This window comes from Chaetura pelagica, unplaced genomic scaffold (genome assembly GCF_000747805.2).
Source record: "Chaetura pelagica isolate M959 unplaced genomic scaffold, ChaPel_1.0 scaffold356, whole genome shotgun sequence".
Classification (NCBI taxonomy): Eukaryota; Metazoa; Chordata; class Aves; order Apodiformes; family Apodidae; genus Chaetura; species Chaetura pelagica.
In genome coordinates this window covers 1,321,189-1,342,402 of record NW_009953964.1, presented here as the reverse complement: position 1 = coordinate 1,342,402, position 21,214 = coordinate 1,321,189, and the positions used below count along the sequence as shown (strand labels likewise).

General features: G+C 39.0%; 1 protein-coding gene across 1 annotated transcript in view; it reads left to right on the top strand.

Moving 5' to 3' along the window:
- Positions 1–21,214, top strand: part of TENM2 (teneurin transmembrane protein 2) — a 468,850-nt gene that overhangs the window by 298,323 nt on the left and 149,313 nt on the right. The window contains exon 5 of the mRNA XM_010001945.1: positions 10,479–10,717. Within this exon, the coding sequence (XP_010000247.1) occupies positions 10,479–10,717 (239 nt within the window). The remainder of the gene's footprint in view (positions 1–10,478; positions 10,718–21,214) is intronic.

Here is a 21,214-nt window from a genome sequence, read left to right as displayed (position 1 = left end):
CCCCCCCCCCAAGAAAAAAGTGAAGGTCTGCTCTTATCTGCTGCTTCTGTGAGAGCATCTGCTAATATTTAAAACTTAATTTTGACATCCCAGATTTTGTATTTATTAGTAAGAGCTATAAGATAAAAATGTTTGTCCTGTTAAGTCCAGGTCTGTTGTTGCTGTGTGGTTCATTGCCCACAGGATCACAACATGCTTTTAATTCTCGTGTGGAGTAACCCACTACTGCTTTTCATCTATCTGTTTTCATATGAAGCTGTTCTTTGGCACAATAGTATCTGAAATATGTGATTTCTAATGGGATAAGATTGTCCCAGTTTACCAAACATGGAATTCCTTGGGACTTTCACAAAATGATTCTTTGTCATAATACTGGCATCCCTGAGCAGCAGGACGTTTCCCTGGGTGTTTTTCGCTCTCTGATTTTGTGCCTATTCCCTGTATGTGGAGACGAGAAATTCCATTACTGACTTTGGTTCTTCTCCTTTTCTATTTTTTGTCATAAAGCCTCTGGGGATGTGTATGTGTTCATGCTGATGACAAAAGGTTACCTTGTGAATACTGTTATTTTTGGAGGTTGCAGGATACCAGTAGTTAACTGGAGCTCTTCCCTAGATAGGTTTGTTCTAGGCAAACAAGAAGACGGTAGAAAACATAAAGACAGGACTGCTGTGTTCTATGACTATTCCAGAGTTCCTTTGGGATATTTTTTTTTCTTCTTTTCTGAAATCACACACCTGTCAGGACTTCATGACAATTTCAATCACAAGAATATTAACTCAAAAGATTTATTTATTATTTTTTTTTTGGTTGAGGGTGGGTATTGCTAAAATTGATACCTACAGAATCATGGGAGATTTTGAGAATGAGCCTGTAATTCTGCCACTTCAAAACTGGTATTTCCTCTAAATTCACATCAGTAGCCACAAAAACAAATTACACCTTTTTGTGAACTTTTTAGTTCAGCCTTTACTTTGTAGTTGTAGCTTGTTGTGGAACACTGATTCCTCCTACACTGCCTCTTCACAGTGCACTACACATGATTATTTTTTCTTGTTTTTTCTTGTTACTTTAGTAATCTCAGTAGCTGAGTTCTCAGGAGGCACTGACAGCACCTGTTTTGTCAGGAAAGAGTTTCACAACTTGTAATTTTCACCTTTCAGTTACCTCCAGTAGATTCTGCTCTCATCTGACAATGACATGCAAGTGGTCACGTTGCTGGTTATGAAACAAGAAGCAGCACTGAAGCTGTCTGGAGGGAATGCTGTATGTCAGCACTGCAAAACTCAGATCACAGTTTAGATTCCAGACCACTCTTTATCTAACAGTACCAATTGCTGAAATAATTGAATAGTATAACATGGGCCTGTCTGCATGTTGGTTTGGGTTTTTTCTTCTGGTAAGGCTGTTTCTCGCTTCCTTTCTTTCTTTTGCTGTCTTAGGCAGTTTGGGCTAAATTCAGACTGTGTGGAGACAGCAGATTTTCCACATATATTCGTTCTGCACCTCTTGTTTCAATGTTGATCGGAGGGTTTAATTACATTTGTGTTTTTTAATTTGTGATGTAAGATAAGCTTTTACTGCTTGCATGTTTTCTTGTGCCCTCCTCAGGCAACTACACCCCAAATCTCTGTATCCCCTTTGTAGCTCTGTATTTTTTTACATAATTGTTTAGCTGTATTGTGGTAGCTTGTTTCTTTTCGTGGAATTATAATACTGCAAAATGCTTATATGGAGTTTAGCACAGAATGGTTTGGGTTGGAAGGGACCTTTAAGGATACTTAGTCCAACTCCTTGCCACCAACAGGGAGCTTTTTCACTAGGTCAGGTTGCTCACAGCCCCATCCAGCCTGGCCTTGAACACTTCCAATGATGCCTGCTCGATTTTAGTATGTTTGTTTCTGGTTCAAGGCAAACAAACATGGACTTTTATTTCCCTATTCTGCTGCTTCTTTATGACTGCAACAGGCCCCCAGGTTGGCTACGTAATTGTTCTGCTTTCTTACCCGTAACAGAAGGGTTGAAACACCTTTAACTAAGGACACAATAACGGATGGCCACAGTGGTTTTATGGTGCTGTTTTTATGGTTCATTTCTGCAGTACTTAGCTGCTTTACCTTTAGGCTCAGAGCTGCTGTTAATGCTCTTTAACTTTTATTGTCCTCTTGCAGTCTGTTTCAAACCATCTCCTCCTCCTCCTTTCCAAAGTGCTGGTTTCTATGTTTTCCAGTTAGGAGGTGTTCCTTTATTGCTTCTTTAATCATTGCTTTCGAAGAGGGTGAATGATGAAAGTGCTACCTTTGAACATCCTGGTGTGAGTCTCATTACTTCCAGACAGCTGGAGAGGCAGCACTCTGCTTCCAAACTTGAAATGCTCTGAGGGCATGGGAGAAAAGTATGGCTTTGTGAGGAAGGTTTGCATTCCTCTGCACTGTAAGAGTCCTCTCTGGGAGGGGAACCTCCCACAGGGCCATCTGCAGGCACCAGTCAAAAAGAAAATGACTCATAAGTGAGGATGACAGGAGAGCTTTCATGGATGTATGTTTGAGATTGCCTAATGCACTAATGCCTGTTCTGTACTTTTTATTGATATTAATTTAGGTTGGTACCATTATAATTAATAATACTTAACCCCAGAGGAAAAAAAAATATACAAAATTGAATAAAAATTAGTCTTAATCTGTAGTTTTCTACTCTGAATTTTTTTCAGTCCAAATCTTTTACTTGTAAAGATATATTTATATGCATGTCTATACTTTCTTTGAGTTTGCTCACAAGGATCTGCTGCTTGGCTTCCAGACTGACTGTTCTATACTAATGTTTCTCCTTTATTTCAGATAGATTCTGGACCTGTTTAAAAATCAAAAGCATTTTAAAGAGTTGACCAGAGCGTGCTCAAAAAGCATTCCCAGAGACTTCACACGCATTTGGGAAGTGTACATGGAGGAATTCCAAAAACGTTGTAGAAAGGTTGTTCTTAGCAGGCTACTGTAGTGTTGTTTTCATAAGAAAAGGAGACTGATAGGAGAGAAAAAAGGGTGAAGTAAAACACTACAAAAGCAGAATATGTAATGATGGTTCAGAAAATCAGTCTAGATGGTCTCCTGCTCACACGTGTAAGCTCAAAGGAGCTTTTACATATTGCAGATAATTGCACGTTTTCATGATCTTGTTGGTTTGCATTTTAAAGTTTTGGGTTGTGCAGACCAGGCAGTGAGTGAGGGTAGGGGAAGAGGCAGGTACATTTAGGGTGCTGCTTTTTATTAAAAAACAACAACAACAAACAACAAACTCTCAAATGATGTGGTTTAGGTTTCTATTTTTTACATTTACATGTAGACTGATAAAAATTATTTTAGAGATATGAGTTTAGTATTCTATTATTATTTATATTATTTTAGAGATGTGAAATAGCACTGTTGCTAGTACTTTTTTTCTTGTTAAGCAAGTAGTCAAATTAAGAGATAGTGAAGAGCTTACATGTCTGTGTTTTAAAATAGAAGTGTTTTGAAATTATGTTCATTAAGTGATGCAAAAAGAGAAAATGAATGGACCTATTGAAATGCAAAATGCTGTTGTCGTTACCATCATTGCTGGAATAACAAATGTAGGCAGTACTGGATTTCATCACTTTGCACTGTGCAACATACCACTCAGAACTTTACAGAAGAAAAGACACAAGTTTTGTTGTGTAGGAAAGGTCCTATGGTTTCAGCTGATTCAGAGCTACCTAAATCTTCCTATATCTCTCTTATTGTAAGTACATATGCAGAGTAACTGGGGTTTCTTTCTTCTGTGTTTGTCTGTAGCTATTCTTGTTACTCTTTACTAGCTGCAAACTAGCAGCTTAGATTCATTGCTACATTCCTGGAGAGTAAATGATCGTGAAAAAAGGATATGCCTGAATTTAAAGCGTAAAGCCATTATTTACTGGCCAACTCACATAAAAACTAACTAACATTTAAACTGACAGGCTGAGTGAGTGTGCTCACCACCTTTTTGTAGTGCATCCAGAGTCTTTTTTGGCCACAGAGGCAGCAGTCAGGAAGGTAAGGGGTGGCCCCTGTAGGTCCCTGGGGACACTGAGCTGCTGCATGCCAATAGCTCCATTACCACCACCAGTCAACCCCGTGCAGCCCTGCCAGCCTTCCTGGGATTTCCCATTTCAGATTGTATGCCTTTCCATGTTCTCCCTCTCAAATTCTGGAGCCACTGGGGATCCCCATCACAGCAATCCATATTCATTTTTCACCTTACCTTTCCACAGTCTCTGGTAGTTCTTTGCCAGGGCTCTGAGGATCTCTGAGCAGCCTGAGCCAGGGCTGTGCCACTGGGAGGCAAGCCTGGAGCACAGGCAGTGGGAGCCCCAGCAGGGTGCTGGAGGGGGCAGCTTAGAGAGAGAGAGTGAAGGTTGGAAAACCTTATCCAACAATATCTCAATTAACATCTTCCAGATCAAATGCAGCTTGTCCTGTAAAAAGGCACCTGGTACAGACCTAATGCTGCAGCTGGGATACAGTGCAGATGTTTTGCCTTTTTGTACATACTCTGTTTTCAGTCGCAGCTTTGTGAACTTTGCCTGTTTTTGTTTAATAATATGACAGAGCAGGGTGCTCAAAGGCTGGCACCTGCCTTTTTTTACAATATCCTACCTTCCTGTCAGGCAGCTTTCAATTACTGTGCTTTCATGTGTCCAACTGTGTCTTTGTTAAGAGAGTGGAGATTGCAGTGACAAGCTAGTCTGGGACTTAAGGCAACATTGGTGACACTCTGCTTAACACTCTGCATTTTTTAGAAGACACTGCCTGGGGATGTGAAGAACCCAACCTTTAAGGAATTATGAACCTTTCAAGAGCTGGGAAGCTGGTATAAGAGCTGTGCTGGAGGCTGGATGGCAGCTGCCAAAGTTATGTCCCCCTGCTATTGATGTGTTCATTCTGAATTACTGTTTCTGTGCCCAATAGTGCCCTTAGCTCCTTCACAGTGCACAGTAAGTTACAAATGTGTTACCTGCAGCAGGCTGAAGAACACTGAAGTAGTGTGTTCTTGCTTGCCAAAGGCATTTGGGGTGAGGGTGCATGTAGGCACACTTGTGTAAAATGGCCAGTTCATTTATGTAAGTGTGTATTTTAAATAGGTCATCCTGGAAAATCCCATTTTGCTGAGTTTATTCTGCAGATGTGATTGCAACACTTCCATGTAACGATACAATTTAAACATACATAGATAACATTTAAGACCCTTATTGCCCACTTCAGTGCGTGTCCTAGACACTAAAAAGGGCAGAGACTTCTCTGCAATGCTACCACATCAGAGAGCCCTCAGATGTGTACTGATAATACAGCGTTTCTCTGCAAGAACATGCAAATAAATCTCCTCTGGGGAGAGACTGAGGTACCAGGCAGCTGCCCCGGCTGCCCCCCAGGGCTGTCCCACCCCTCACCTCAGGCTCAGGAGGAAGGGGAGCTGTGCTGAGGGGGCAGCTCCAGCTCCTGGGGCTCCTCCCTCTCAGCCTGCTGCTCCCTCCCTCACCGCTAGGCTGAGGTACTTGGTGTTGGTGTTTGGTTTAGTTGTGGTATTTCGTTAAATCCATGTCTATTTCAACCCCCGGGTCTTCTCTCCACTTCCTGATTCCCCTTCTTGGCTGGGGAGGGGTCACCAGGTGAGAGAGCAGCTTCAGTTGAGGCCTGGATGTGGGCTAAGCAGAGACAGACCCTTACACAGGTAACCAAAGTTTGCACCAGTCTGACACTCAGGAGTTCACTCTTAGCATAAAAAAAAGTGGTAGGAACAGCTTGTAGTGTTTTTCAATCTTGGTTTCTTTTTGTATGGAAGATAGAAAACTGCCATAACACTTCACTGTGAATTTGGCAGCCACTTTGAGGCCTCCGCTGACATAAAAGTACTCGTGGCTACTTGTTTGGAGGACGTATAGAAGATAATTTTTTTCTTTTTCCCCAGTGAAAGCCAGCATGTTGCCTTCTATATTGCATTGTTTATTTCTGCTAAGTAATACATATCCAATAAATTATAGACAAATGTGATTTTACCACAGCTTTAAGATATTTTTTAAGTCATAAAACTGCTAAACTGACTTGTTACTATTCTGTTGATATGTATCTTTTCTCTTAAAAACTTGTCAAAAAAACATAAAGAAAGGACAACTTAAGCATTACAGCTCTCTATTTCTTTTTTCATACGGAAGAAGCTTAGGGTAGTTAAGGTGAGAAAGAAGCAATTTATGTGAGAAAATATCTTTTTCTTCCTTTCTATTGCAGTTTTTCATCACAAAAACAATCTATTTTTATTTTTTTTCCTCAACTGCTTTTTGCAGTGTGCTGCCATGACAATCTGGCCTGAAAGCAGGAAGAAAATAAAAAGATTGCTCTTTCAAAGACTATGGAAGTTAATACAGTCTCTGTCATACCACTATTCCCAGAGCACCAGAGGTCCTTTTGACCTGTGGGAAAATAAATGCTGTAGAGAGCTCTGAATTAACGAAGAAAGCAAAATATAGCTTTTTCCATTTACCATTAGTCCACAGGAGTGTGGACAAATGTCCCCTTGCAAGCTCGACTTTCAGAGATGTCACCTTTCTCCTGGCAGCAGTGATGAGGTCCTGCTCTGAGCTCCAGCACATCAGCAGCAGGCGCTGCCTAAAACAAAGGGGGGTGACAGCTCAGGGCGCCCACGGGGGGAGAGCACCGGGTGGGTGGCAGGGGAACTGATTTTGTGTCAGCAGCATGCAGCCTCCTGCCATCCCTCCCACAGATGCTTAGATTACTGAATCATTGTCTAATGACAATCATATTTCGTGGCTTTCCAGTATAGGAGTGTCTTCGAGATGTGCAGAAATTAGGGAGAGTGGGTTAAGACTTGGCAAATTTAATCCAGTGTTTTCACCATCGAATTCCCAATCTAAATCACTTTATCAATGGTAATTATGAACATGTGTTTGATACATGAATAGATAAGACAGAGAATATACAGCTTTTAAAATTCTAATATAGAGTATATTTGAAATTAAGTGAATGGGTACAAATAAGTTAATTTCTTTCCATAAGCAGTCACTGTGCAATGACTCCCTGTCTTACTGATGCGAGACTGTAATTAATGTTGATAAATGCTCACGTTCTCTCTGTGCAGCTTGGGCCCAGAGACAATTGGTTGTACCAGAGCATGTCAAATCCCACATAAAAATATAGCTATAGATCATTTGGTTTAGAGATAGAGTTGAGACAAGTCAATTTATTTCTATTAGTAGCTGAATCTAGACATAAAACTCTGGGGGTCCTGGGGTTTTGCCCATCATGTTCTCTCTTTGATGTGCTTTACTATCACTGAAGGTATTTCTGCTCATCTGGTCTCCAGCTTACAAATGCAGTGCCAGTTTTCTAAAAGGGTTTGGTGGATATTGAACATCTTTAGTTAAACTTTTTTTTTTTAATTGTTAAGGCATAATTACTTTAACTTCATGTGCTGTCTTCTAATGATTGCCACTTGGAGATATGACAGAATTCAGAGTTTTATCCAATTATTATTATTTTTAAATTTTTTTTTCTTTGAGAATAACACTGCCATGTATCCATTGCAAACAGCCTCGTTTACATCTATCACATTCTGATCTGTTTTAACAATATCATAGCGAGCATGTTTGCGTGGATAAGTATTTTGATTTTCTGTATAATCTTTATGTATCACAAAGGGGATCACAGTGAAACTATTTTTTATTCTTCTTCTCACATGAAGCAGTCTATGATTGGCGTGTTCTATTAAAACTTATCTAGATATTCATTAATTCAATTTTAATGGAAGCTGAGTTTCATTATATACCTGAGTTTACTTTAACAATGCTTTATATTAAATTTTCTGTTGGCTCTGCAGCTGCCTTAGCTCAAGAGAACGTAAAATTCTTGTTTTTAAAAACCTTGACATTTCAGATAAAGACAGTGCTAAGAACTGCAATTTCCAGTTTGATTCTATGAGATCTGCTTTTGTGCAGGGAAAAAAGAACAAACTGTAAGATTTGTTGTATACCCTTAGGTCCAAACCTGAAAACTCCACGAACACCATGAGGATTTATGAGGAGATAGGAGGTCCTGAGCTGAGACAGATGCAGTTAGTCTGACTGAGAAAGATGAGCCTTCCTACCTGCCTTGGTCTCGCCACGTCTCTCTGTCCCTCTCTTTCCTTCCTCATGCTCCGTGTCCTTTCAATCCCCAATTCTTATGATTGAAGTGGTATCTTGTTCTCAGCACTGGACAGCAAGCAGAAAGAGCTAAAACTGCCTTGCCTAACAAGTGTTAATCATGTTTTAGCCAGACAAAAAGAATAGTACTGTCAGTAGATCTAGTGTAGCACAACCAGCTTGATAACATCATTTTCCCAACGGTTACTTTAATTGCACTGTTGCAAAGTAAAGAAACATTTAAAATGCAGTGTTCATGAAATCAGCCTCTCGTTGTTTCTTGCTTTCTTGCAACTGGAAGGTGTGTTTAAAGTCTAGGTTATTTAGAGGGGGAAACTCTTTTAGCAATTGCCTTTACTGTGTTTTCTCATAGATCATGAACAATATGCAGAAAATAAATTATTCTAATGTCTAATGAGCCTTCCTGTTGAGGAAAGAAGAGCAGCAATGTTATTTGAAAAACAGACAGGTTTTTGTTCAGTAACTGGTTAGAATATTCACTTTGTATTCTAATTCTTTCTTTGTTTTACAAATACTACCTTTCAAAAACAAACCAAAACCAAAACAACACAGAAGAAAACACCAAAACACAGAATTAAACTATTTGAGATAGTTAGGCTTTGAAAGCCTGTTCCAATCCACTCTTCTTCTGAAACAGGTTAAAGCTTGATCACTGTTGTAAAGGATGTACAAGGCTATTTGGGTTTTAGAAAAAAAAACAACCAACCAGATACCCAAAATACCAAAGGCAGTGTCAGATTAAGTGATCTTTGTCATATTCACTAATAGATTTTATAAATGACTGCATTAAAAAAATGTATTTTCAGAGGTTGTCTTCAAATGTTCATGTTTAATCAAAGAACTGGGAAACCTAGCCAGCCTTCCTTTTATTTTCTGCTACCTGTATGCAAATGCTCTGCAATTTATTATGCTCTGGGTTTCATTTCAAAACAAACACTTTAATACTCTTTAAAATCACTTTAGTTTGTGTAATAAGTGTACAGTAAATGCTGTGCTTGAAAGTATGTGCATGCATGATGATGGGTTGGAAAACGTACTTGGAAACACATTTCAGCTTCAGTCTTCCAAATCATTGTTGTAATAAACAGTGACTGAGATTGATTTTGAAGTTCTAACAGGTGGCTTGAGAGTGACATACTGGCTTATGAGCTGAATAAAAATGCTAAATGTTTTTACATCTGAAGTAAGACTTAGGTAATTTCAGACTATGGTTTTGTTGATTTTTGAGATAACCAGGTATCTTCAGTCTCAATGATTCCGAGGAGCAGTTGCTTTACAGCACTGTGAAGGGACAGGACATGAAATGGATCTTCAAAGTGTTTTGTCTCAAAACAAGTGGCCCTCTTCAAGTCCACTGCCTTTATTCTGTGCTTCTCTTTTGATCATGTACTGGGAACATGCTTGCAGTCACTTCTTCCTGATTGTGAGAAGTTAATCTGGAGTTGCCAGCCTTCTAGTTTGCTTTCTCCAGTGTTGGCAGCATTTTCTGAGAACTTGTTAGGTAGTTTGTGCTGTCCCGTATATTCTTAACAAACTCCTACGGTGTTGAAGTCCTTTTTTCTTCTCCTGAGTCTTATGCTTATGGTGATTGCTTTAGTTGTTTGAACTGAACATGTGCACCATTTAAAAAAAAAAAAAAAAAAGTTCTAATTTTGGCAAGATTTTTTTTCTTACAATACTTAATACATTCTTAATGGACCTTTTCCTGGCAGCTTTTGCTGAGACTGTTAATGAGACTCAATTTTTTTTGGTCTTAGAATATTTTTTGGATAGTGGATTCCACAGGACAATCATGTGAACCCGTGAACTCAGAAAGGATGTTTTTTGGTAAAGTGTTCTTTTTTACTAATAAATGTATTTTGTAGTGGAATTGGTTGCTTTGTCCTAATCAAACACAGGCAAAAAGGGATTGATGGTGAGGTCATGTTTGGATACAAGCTTTGTTCCTAGACTGCTCACTTACAGGTGCAATCTCAGTCGGTACTCAAAGACACTTCATTGGTTATGCTGGTGTTTTAGCTAGAATCTGGTCAAGTTGCATCTAATTACAAGCAGGTATCCTCACAGAAGATATCCTGACACTGTTTGACTGACAGTTGTTAAGGTGGCATTGAGGCTATAAGATTTTTCTTTTCCTTATTTCTTTATACAAAATTATTTTTCTTTTTAGTTGAATTTAACACACGGTGACAGCTGGAACGGAATAGAAATAGAAGATGCTCCTTCTTAACTTGCCATTTTCAGCTGTGTTCCTTCTTCTGTTTTCCAGACATTTCTTGTTTAAGACCTCCTCTGGAACTACTCCGCTCTTCAGTAGTTCTTCCCCTGGTTACCCGTTGACCTCAGGAACAGTTTATACTCCACCTCCCAGACTGCTACCTAGAAATACATTCTCCAGGAATGCATTCAAGCTGAAAAAACCCTCCAAATATTGTAGCTGGAAATGTGCTGCTTTATCTGCAATTGCTGCTGCAGTCCTGCTTGCCATCCTGCTAGCATATTTCATAGGTAAGGCTGTGCTTTCTCTGTCAAATCCCATGGCTGTGTCAGTGAATGAAATTTTAGTAGATAAGATGGTCCACCAGTTTCACAGATGTGTGTTCTTACTAAGCAAAGAGAATTATAATTCCTTATACTTATTAATGACGAAAAATAAAATGCTCTAATTTGACGTGTCGAATACGCATCTCACATAGATGGCCCAAATAGAGGGTGGTGTAATGATTTTTTAATGTACTACCATATGTTTAAAAACTATTTAGGAAAAAATGTGATAGATGGTGGATCCATATAAATAATGGAAGCTACTGGTGTTTGAATTCAAATATTGTCATCACATACTGCCTTTAGACAAAATGCACACAATCATTTTTATTAGTAAGTCTCAGTCTATATCTTTCTATGGGCCTGAATTACTGGTGGTGTTGGAACTATCTAAGTAGTTCCATTTTGTGTGCTGTTATTTTCTATATTCCATACATCTTTAGTATTTTGTCAGCAAAAATACAGGAAGGAAGCTCTAGATGTGGTGCTTATTTCCTGTGGTTAATGTATTAATAATGACAATAACATGTTCTAATTCTTTGGTCTTTCAAAACTTTTTAAACATGCTCCTGTTATCTTCTCTTTCTGCAATTAATTTCTGACTTCCTAACCCTCAGGTATCCCCCTTATTCTTGTTTTGGAGTTTTTTTCTGTCTACACAAACCAGCTGTGTATTTTTGTACTTTTCCCAGTGCATCCAACAATACATTGATGACAATGACATGCTGCACAAACTCTCTAGCTTCTCTCAGTAAATGGCAAAATTAATCTATGAAACTATTCCCATACGTAGTGCTCAGAAGCCCTATAAAGATGTACTGAATTTTCTCCCTATTCTCTCCATTTGAAGAGAATGAATTATTCATTTGTTTATTTGTTTAGTCCTATATAATCTGACTCACCAGGATAGACACTGTTTTCTAAGGAAATCCTATTTTTGTACTAATGAGCCTCCATATGTAATTAATAGATACTGTGAGAGAGAGTTGGCTGGCTACTCTATTGCTACTGTCTCTTCAGGCCAGGCCTGCACCCCAGCACCCTCCATTCTACAGAGCTAACCAACTTTCTATATTTCTTCTGCAGAAAACCTCAGAAAAATAACAGTATAGTCTGTTATATAAATAAAAAGATTGGAAAGCACATGATTTATTGAACTTGACAGTTATCATACAACAGCTCCCTGTTTGAATGATTATGCACATGGGAAATTATATACTGCAAGCTGAATATTTTAATCATGTGCATAACTTTGAAGTGATGGATTATGAGATGCATTTTTCCTTGGTATTTAGGTTACTGTAATCTAAAGCAAAGCTTTGCAACACTGTTATTGCTTTATACACTTTCATATGCTATCTAAAATGAGAGAATGTAAAGCAATGCATTGGCTCTTAATAACTGATGAATGATCTATCATTTCAAAGAATGACATAAGTAATTAGTTTTGACAGTTCTTGAGGTCTTCTTTCGTGACTGCAGAATGATGAGTGTAATAGAGGTGGGTAGTGAATGCAAGAAAGCAGGTTTTAGGAAGATAGCATTTGTTGAAGGATTAAATAATAAACTACCTGACTAGCATCTTGCCATACACAGTAAAGAATAAGTTCATTGGAGACTCTCAGTCAAAACCAGTCAATTCTGTGAATAAATTTTATGTATCTATTGAGATTATAATTTAAAGTGTTGGAAAAGAAAGAAAAGAAAACAAGAGAAGCTGCATTGCCTTAGGTGTATGAGAGCAACAGGAAGGTAAAAGGGGTGTGCTTTAGTTAGTTATTTATTAATTGGCTCACTCCCAGCAAAAACTCATACAGTTCATTCCACATGACAAAGAACAGGCCTATATCTATGAGCTATAAACTAAACCACCCTTCAAATTGCTGGGACTTGCTGTCCTAAAGTAGTATGACTTTAGGTGCTAAATCTCCTTATTCTAAAAAACAACCTTAAGAACCTTTCCTTCTGCAGCTCTCTGGAGGGTTACCTTCTCCTGGTTATGTGCAGGACTTGAGGACTGGGAAAACTAAATATCCTCTCTTCTGGAAAAAAGCAGTAGCGCTTCTGCAGCTCTTTTGGAGCTTCTGACCTTCTAATCCCTGAACTTCTGTCAAGACAAAATACCTCTGTTTTTCTCTGTCAGGAGGAAGAATGTTACCTGTTTTCAAAACAGTCAACCAGAATACTGTTCTGAGCAGATAAAAATCCCAATTCCATCCTAATCATTGAGGCAGTGGGTGAGAGCTGTTGATCATGGGATGAAGAAATATGTTAAGTTTCCCCAAGACATGCAGGAGGAGGGGCAATGCTCCATATTGCAGTAGCTCCTCCTGATGTATTTTCCTGTCTGTCAATACTTCAAGCCCAGGGGAAGCTTAAAAAGTGGTGATAATGTTTTTCTGCCATATATGTCCACAAGGAAAATCTCTTGCTCTCCACCGTGGCAGAGCTTGTATCACTGGGGTTGCATTGTGGTCAGTGGTGCAGAGTCTAGTTGGAGACCTAGTGGGGTCCCCCAGAGGTCGGTACTGGGTTCAGCCTGTACAATATACTCATTTATGACCTGGACAAAAGAACAGAGTGTACCCTCAGCAAGCTCACTGATGATATCAAACTGGGAGGGGCGGCTGACACACCAGAGGGCTGTGCTGCTGTTCAGTGGGACATGGACTGGCTGGAGGGTTGGGAAGGGAGAAACATTGAAATTGAACAGGGCAAGTGTAAGGTACTGCATGTGGGGAGGAACAACCCCATTTATCAGTACAGGTGGGGGGCTGACCTTCTAGAAAGCAGCTCCGGGGAGAAGGACCTCAGGGTTCTGGTGGACAACAGGCTGACTATGAGCCGGCAATGTGCCCTTGTGGCTAGCAAAGCCAATGGCATCCTGGGTGCATTAAGAAGAGTGTAGTCAGTAGGTGAAAGGAGGTTAATCCTCCCCCTCTTTCCTGCCCTGGTGAAATCACATCTGGAATACTGCATCCAGTTCTGGGCTTCCCAGGTCATGAAGGACTAGGAACTAATGGAAAGAGTCCAGTGCAGGGCCACAAAGATGATTAGAGGAATGGAGCATCTGCCTTATGAGGAAAGGCTGAGAGAGCTGGGTCAGTTCAGCCTGGAGAAGAGGAGGCTGAGGGGGGATCTCATAAACACAAATATCTAAGAGGAGGTCTCATGAGGATGAGTCCTGTCTCTTTTCCATTGTGTTCAATGACAGGATAAGGGGCAATGTGCACAGCTGGAACATAGGAGATTCAGGTTGGACTTAAGGAGGAACAACGTTACTGTGAGAGTAACAGCTGCCCTGAGTGGTTGTGGAGTCTCTTCTGGAAAAATTCAAAACCCATCTGGACATGTTCCTGTGTGATCAACTGTAGGTGATCGTGCTCTAGCAGAGGGGTTGGACTAGATGATCTTCAGAGGTCCCTTCCAGCCCTGATGACTCTGTGATTAGCTAAAAGTAATAGTTATGCAAAAAGTCATCAAAATTTGCAGGAAATTATTCTGTTGCTTAGGCTTGTCAATATCTAGGCTGTGTGAAGATGATTGCATCAATGCTTATCAAGACTATTGCAGGACTAAATGAAAAAGGCAATACTGGGAAATACAAAGTCAATTATATTGAAAGGAAACTTCAAAGTCCTCAGGATTTCTAAATGAATTGTCCTATAATAAAAGAGATGGGAGATTGACTTAGAGAGATCTCTGAAACCATACTGTGTACACATTTTTAAATATGGGACTTTCAGAGGACTGCTGAAGTTTGAATGGTATGAAAAAAATTCTAATGAGGGTTGATTTAAGGACACAAGCAAAAAAAAGTATCATAAGAGATAGGAAAAAATAAATATTTTAAAAATTATGTAGGCATTCCTATTGCCTATCCAATAACACACAACTGCAATTAATGAAATGAAAAAGCAGTAAGTTTAAAGCTTTAAAAAAATTCATAGTGCACAATAACCTTTGAAACTTTTTGACACACTACATAATTTATCTTAAATTAAGGTACTACTGAGATTTTAAGAAGCTCAACATTTTTTGAAATAATGACACTGTGTCTTGTTAGAAGCAAGTTTTTGTTTTAATTTTCGTTAATATACACGAAGATTGATGGTTTAGATCACAAAATGCCATTTAAGTTTGCTTATTTAGATAGACTCTATAGGCCAGTCAGAACTGTTGTGATCTGAGTTTTCCTAGATCTTTCTCTGTAACTTATCCTGACTGATATTTAGGAAAAATTCCTGCAGGTCTGAGTGGTACTGGGCTAGTGTGATATGGCATGTGTTTGTGCAAAATATGTTTGGCTTTGCATGCATACCAGTTTGCTATCTTAGACATACTGTTCTCTACCTGAATTTCTTTATCCTGACAGTTTCTGCAAAAATTTTGATAGACATCAGATTCACCAGGCTGAAAGCCAATCAAGCAACTTTGGGTTTGTTTGATAAGGGAATAGACAGAGGGAAACAAATTGCAAATTGTTTCAATGGAAAAGAACATTTGAAGGTGTTACTGTGACTGAGTGTTATACTATTTTTAGCAGAGTATAGGAAAAATTCACTTTAGTTAACTTTTTCCTTACAGGGTATGCAGAATGTTTTATGCTTATTTAAAGCCAGGTTCATTATTTCTCTCTGATTCTTCAGTAGCCAGGTGTAAATGAAATGCAGAGTATAAACTGGTAGCATTGCACTAGGTTTCAGTAAATTCCAGCATGCAGTGTGTAAATAAAATTGTCTTCCAATCCCGTGACATATGTCATTTCCCAAAGCCCAGGAATTATTCCTGGTATCTTGGGGTGACACATGAAGACTGTAGAATCAGCCATTCAGATTAGGACATCCTGAAGATTTTGGACTGATGGTAAAACCCAGTTAAAAGCAAGAAATTTTTTAAGTGTCAAAAGAAAAGCATATACCACACGTATTGTCTTTGTCATTGTTCACTTGAGAGGTTAAACAAGTGATGAAAGTATTTGTCATGTTAAATTAGTTTTAGCTTTTTAGATTCAAGTCAAACTTGGAGGGGAAAAAAAAAATATAAAAAAGAAGAGAGAAGGAGAGGAAAAAAGAGTCACCTTGTGTTTTTCACCAAGTAATTGCTGCCTAACATAAATAACACATTTTTGTGAGCCCCTCTGCTTCTCTGATTTCTTCCAGTCTAACTTTGATCATCAAAGATCATCTGACCAGAAACACATTATTTTTAAAATGTGGTAATTTAAAGGCTTTAGACTTTCCTTCAGAAAAATAAATAAATGAATAAAAAGAACTATTACTTCCTGTAGAAATTAAAAAGCTGCAATAAGTTTAAAGGTGCTACACTTGAAAATAGTATCTTGAGACTCATACTGATTACTTTTAGAATATTGATGCTATTTATCTACATCTATCATGTGCAAGAAGATAAAGAAAAAAAATGAGAGAACTGATGAGAATAGTATGCTTGCAGTACATCTGCAGTGGATACGTTGCACATGGAAATGTTATTACTTACTTATTTCTCAGTGTTATTTGGCCTTAAAGACACATGAGATTTAAGATAAACTTCAGTTTTCTGCATAAACTTAAAATACTAAATTCAATCCTGTGGCATAAAGAGGGCTGAATTGCTAAAGGGTCTGGCAGTTAACTATGTAAATGGACATGTCTCTTTTTATTATTTTATTCCCTATACAATTTAAAATTAGAGCCTGAAAAACAGCTGTGCACAGAGCAAATATTTTATTAAACATCTTGCTTTTGGAAAGCATCATAGGTGTTTTTAGGATACAAGACATATAGGCAAAAAAATCGTTAATATTTTTTGTTACCTGTCTTTAATCCTTAAAAGTGTTCATTTATTTTGGTGACAGACAAAGCTTTATGGCGTTTCTGAAAAAACTAGACTTGTACATCCCACTGTTGGCAAAAAATTGTATTCTTCAGGTGCTGATAGCAGCTTGAATTATTTTCTCCCCACAAATGAGCCCAGTATCTGCCAGTGTAAGTGCTTGTGTGAAGTTTTTTTTCATTCATATTTGTAATTTATTTTACCCTTAAGTCTGATTGTCTTTTTGACCCTGAATCCACAGATGAGTATTCATCAAACCAGATAGCTCAAGTGGCGATCTTGGGTATCAATTGCTTTGTTTCCTCTCGTTGAGTTGTTTTTGACAAATGGGAACCTAGGTTGCATTTGATATCTTATGTTGCATTTGGGTTTTTTTGCTTGTAGAGTCAGAAAGCCACTGACTTTGTCGTGTCCAGTCTTCACTGAGATGAAATATGCTAGTCATTTTGGAAACCACGACTGAAAAAACCAGAAAATCATGCAAAGATGACACCTCTAAGAGGCAGAGGTCATCTGGCTGCCAGTCACTGGTATCAGATTCATTTGAAATCAATGTAAACCAAGGGAGCTGTGCATCGTGCAAAATTAGCTGATGACAGAAAGTTCTGTTCTTAAATGTGCATTGAAAATAGATGTCAGTTAAGGGGCAATAATTAAATTGTAGAATATGCCTGTCATCTTCTAAATGTCACATGTTTAGTGATTCTTACTGACTGATATCAGTCAATCTGAGAGGGAAAAGAGTAGTAGTAGCTCAGTAGGCTTGACTGATGCTACCTCTGAGGAGAGAAGCTTTGATCCTTTCAGCCTCAGTCCATAAAAAAAACAAACCTGTGCACTGGTCCTGGGAATCATGGAGCTTGGCTCCAGGAACTTTAGATGTGACTTTCTAGCCTAGCAAGTGTCCTATTTCACAGCTCAAAGGTGTAAGAGATTCATTAGGTGAAGGAGACAGTTCTCCTAGAGACAAAATGCTCCAGCCTACTGTGTATGTGTAATGCCACAAAGAACGGGGATTTTTAGGTGACAGTACTTGGGTGTAGTTTGGCTGTGCCTTTCCTGAGTCAGCAATGACTTACAGATTAGTTCTGAGAAAAGCCAGTGTACCTATTGTTTCATCTTGCAGAGGTCTCAGAGGTAATGGAAGTAGCTGCCATTCAGTATGAAGGTTGTCTTGTCTTTGTTGGGCATTTTCATACGGTAAACTCAGCACTTGAAATCAGAGTGAGACTCGTGTTTCTGTAATTCACAAAGTTCTGTCACCTGCTTAGCATTTGAAATTGAAACCCCTTTCTGCTTAGCTCCCAAGTGAAACCAACATACTCTGAAACCTTGGCAAAAAACAGGAAACCTTCTTAGGTGGGGATTTTTTGTGTGTTATTTGGGTCATGTTGGGGGGGAGCACAATATTGCACAACAAAAGCCAGGATGCGTCTCGGAATTTTTTTTTCACAGATGCTGGTAGGTAGTGCTTCCCAGAAATGTATTCCTATCAACTTGAATAAAGTGACGTAACTGCCTAAGTGGTGTTAGCTGTACCAGCTGATGCTGCTCTGCTCAACATGTGGTGTGGTAGGGGTTGGTATCGTGAAATGAACAAAGTGATGTGATAGGATAGCAATGGCTAACCTGGACATTTCAGAGAGATAGTGCTTAAACTTTGGTATTTCACTTATCATTTGTATAGTGCAGGTTTTGGCTTTTTCTATTCAAAGCTGCAAGAATTACTTCCTTAGAGATGTTTTGTTTTGTTTTTTACCTCAGCTGTGCTTTACATGCGCTGTCATTGTCTTACCATGCACTAACTAGAAAATATCTGGGTTTCACAATGACTGTGCAACAGAGCCTATTCTCACTTTCATCAGTGCAAGTATTGAATATTATTAATTTTTTTAGTAGTCTAGGATTTAATCCCAAAATCACAGGTATGAAGTCTTGTCAGGGCAAAGAGATCGCAGAGATAAGTAGATGCAGAACGTCTTGCAGGAAGCCAGGGGAAAAACAGGTGCAAAGGCTTTGAGATGCTTTAGTGAGATATGTTTTATAACCTAGCCCAACATACTGACATGAGATCATTTTTCAGGTGAAGGGTGAGCATAAGGGATATTGAAGATCAAATTTTGCTAATATAATGCCAAGTCAGAAATGCCCATCAGATAAACCTGCGGTCACTCTCTCTGAGAAGTTATTGCTCAATATCAGTGTAAAGTGTCTCATTTCTCCCTAGGGAAACATTGCTCTGTTAGCATCTATTTGTATTGAGATCACCAGTTGATCATTTATGGATTCACATGCATTACTTGTTGCTATGCTGCTTTGCTAACTCATTGTGTTGCCTTGCACTTAGCACAGTATGAATTTTAGTGTAGATGTACATGTTTGTGGTTAGGACTGTGACTATAGCTCAGTGGGGTAATAGATTGAAAGATGTGACATGGATTTCCAAAGTGTGGATAATGGAGTTTTTACAGCACTATTACGAAAGCCATGAAAAAACCTAAAAAAAAAAAATGCTGGCATGTAGTCGAGAGACAAGAGAATATCCAAGGAACTTGCAGGAATACAAGATATAAAAACAGGAATTACACTCAAATTGTGAAAATAAGACAGGCTAACAAACTATGGAAACTATGGACTAAAGGAAGTTGAACAGTGGAAAGAGAAATGAGAGAAGACAATGTCCAGTAATACAGTCACTGACTTGTCCAAGGTCAGTGGGTGTGAATGCCAAGCACACCACAGTCATGTTGTTGCACCTTGCTATTGATTCTTTATATGACAGCCCTGTCTTTATAATCAGGAAAATCTGCATTTTCTATGACATCCTATGTGATCCCCAGGACAAATTTTGCACTCCAGATTTAGGTTTGCAAGGTTACAGGATAATTCAGGTTAGAGAGGACCTCTGGAGGTCTCTAGTCTAGTCTTCTGCTCAAGCCTGGGTCATCTCTGAAATCTAGTCTGGTGTTGAAGATCTCTAAGGATAATGTGTTCCACTGCTTGGCTGTCCTCATGGGGGAAAAGTATTTCCCTATATCCAGGTTGAGCCTTGTTTAAATATATATACCCTTTGTGTCTCATGCTTTTGCCATATATCAGTGTGAAGAACCTGGCTCTGTCGTCTTGATGACCTGTAGGTATTGGCAGGTGGCTTTTAAGCCCCCAGAGCCATCTCTTCCCCAGGGCAGACAAACACAGCCCCTTCAGTTCCTCCTCCCAGAGCAAGTGCTCCAGCTCCCAGCCATCCCGGGGGCCTCCCCGAGACTTCCTTTGGTTTATTGATGCCTTTGTTGTATTGGGAGGCCCAAAACTAGATGCAGTTATCCTAGAAGCAGATTAATGAGTGTGGAGCAGCTGGTCATAATCATCTCCCCAGTCTCCTGGGTGTGCTTCTGTTCCTACAGCCCAGGACACTGCTGGCCTCCTTTGCTGCAGGGCATGTTGCTGGATGTTTGGCTTTCCATCCACTGGGGCTCCAGGGTCTTTCTCACTGAGTTGCTCCCCACCCAGTCAGTTCCCAGATTGTACCATCGTGAAGGGTTATTGCCTTTTCTAAAGATTTTTTGCCTGAATAGTGATGAGTGCTAAATTCTAAGACATGCAGACCTTTCACTGAGTGTGAGTGGATGTTTGTTTTCCACAACAGGATTTGACTGTGGCAGGTACTGGTGAGACAAAGGCTGTTTTAATTAATAGAGTAAGGGGTGTAGGAAGGAGAGGCTCCTTTTTTGCCTGATGCATGTATACTTTCTTAGTATTCAAGGAATTATGTCCTACTTAATTTCTCTTGTCTCTGACAGCAGAAGCTTGAATTCAATGCCAAAATGAAGAATGTAGTTGGTTAAAAAAATCATGTTTTGACTTGTATGTTGAGCAGATTTGATAATGAGAGAATCACTACTGAGTTCCACTGTGATTATTACACATTATTAATGTCTTTATCTTGGCTATTACTAAATAATTGCTGGCAAAGACAAGCATTTTTATTATTATAGTTCCTGAATGGAAAAGGAATTTCATTCTCTTATGTTGATCTTACAAGACCTTACCTAAAAGTTGAAATATTCTGAAGGGTTTAGTTTGTTTTCTTCTTTGGGATGTCCAGATTTATGTCATGTTTAGTTTTTAAAAGGAAAATAATATGTAACTGTGCTGCAGTTAATTTTAAGCTTTTTTAAATTTGCTGGTTGGTTGATCAGCTGATTTCTTCCAACATTCTTCTTACTAAATGCTTTCTGAGGGAAGCCCCAGAACAGATGTTATCACATTCTAGTGCCAGCGTGGTGGAATAGGTGGATGAGAAGGGGAACCCTGTTTTGTAGCACTTTATTTGCCCTGCAGGAATTGACCTGGATTAGACAAGGTTCCTTAAAAATTCAGTCTGTTGCATATGTGCTGCCTGCACCTGTATGTTAACAATTGTTTATATCTCAGTGTTTTGCACTATTTTTGCAGTTAAGTTTTATATTTTTTGTATTTGCATCTTCTGCTTTCAATTTATTCATTCCTTCTGCAAGAGACTTCCTACTCTCTGTGAGGTACAGATGACTGCATATAACTAACATAGTAATCAGAGGCTGAATGAGGAATGCAGATGATCAGAAGGCCCCATCCATGTCTACTTCA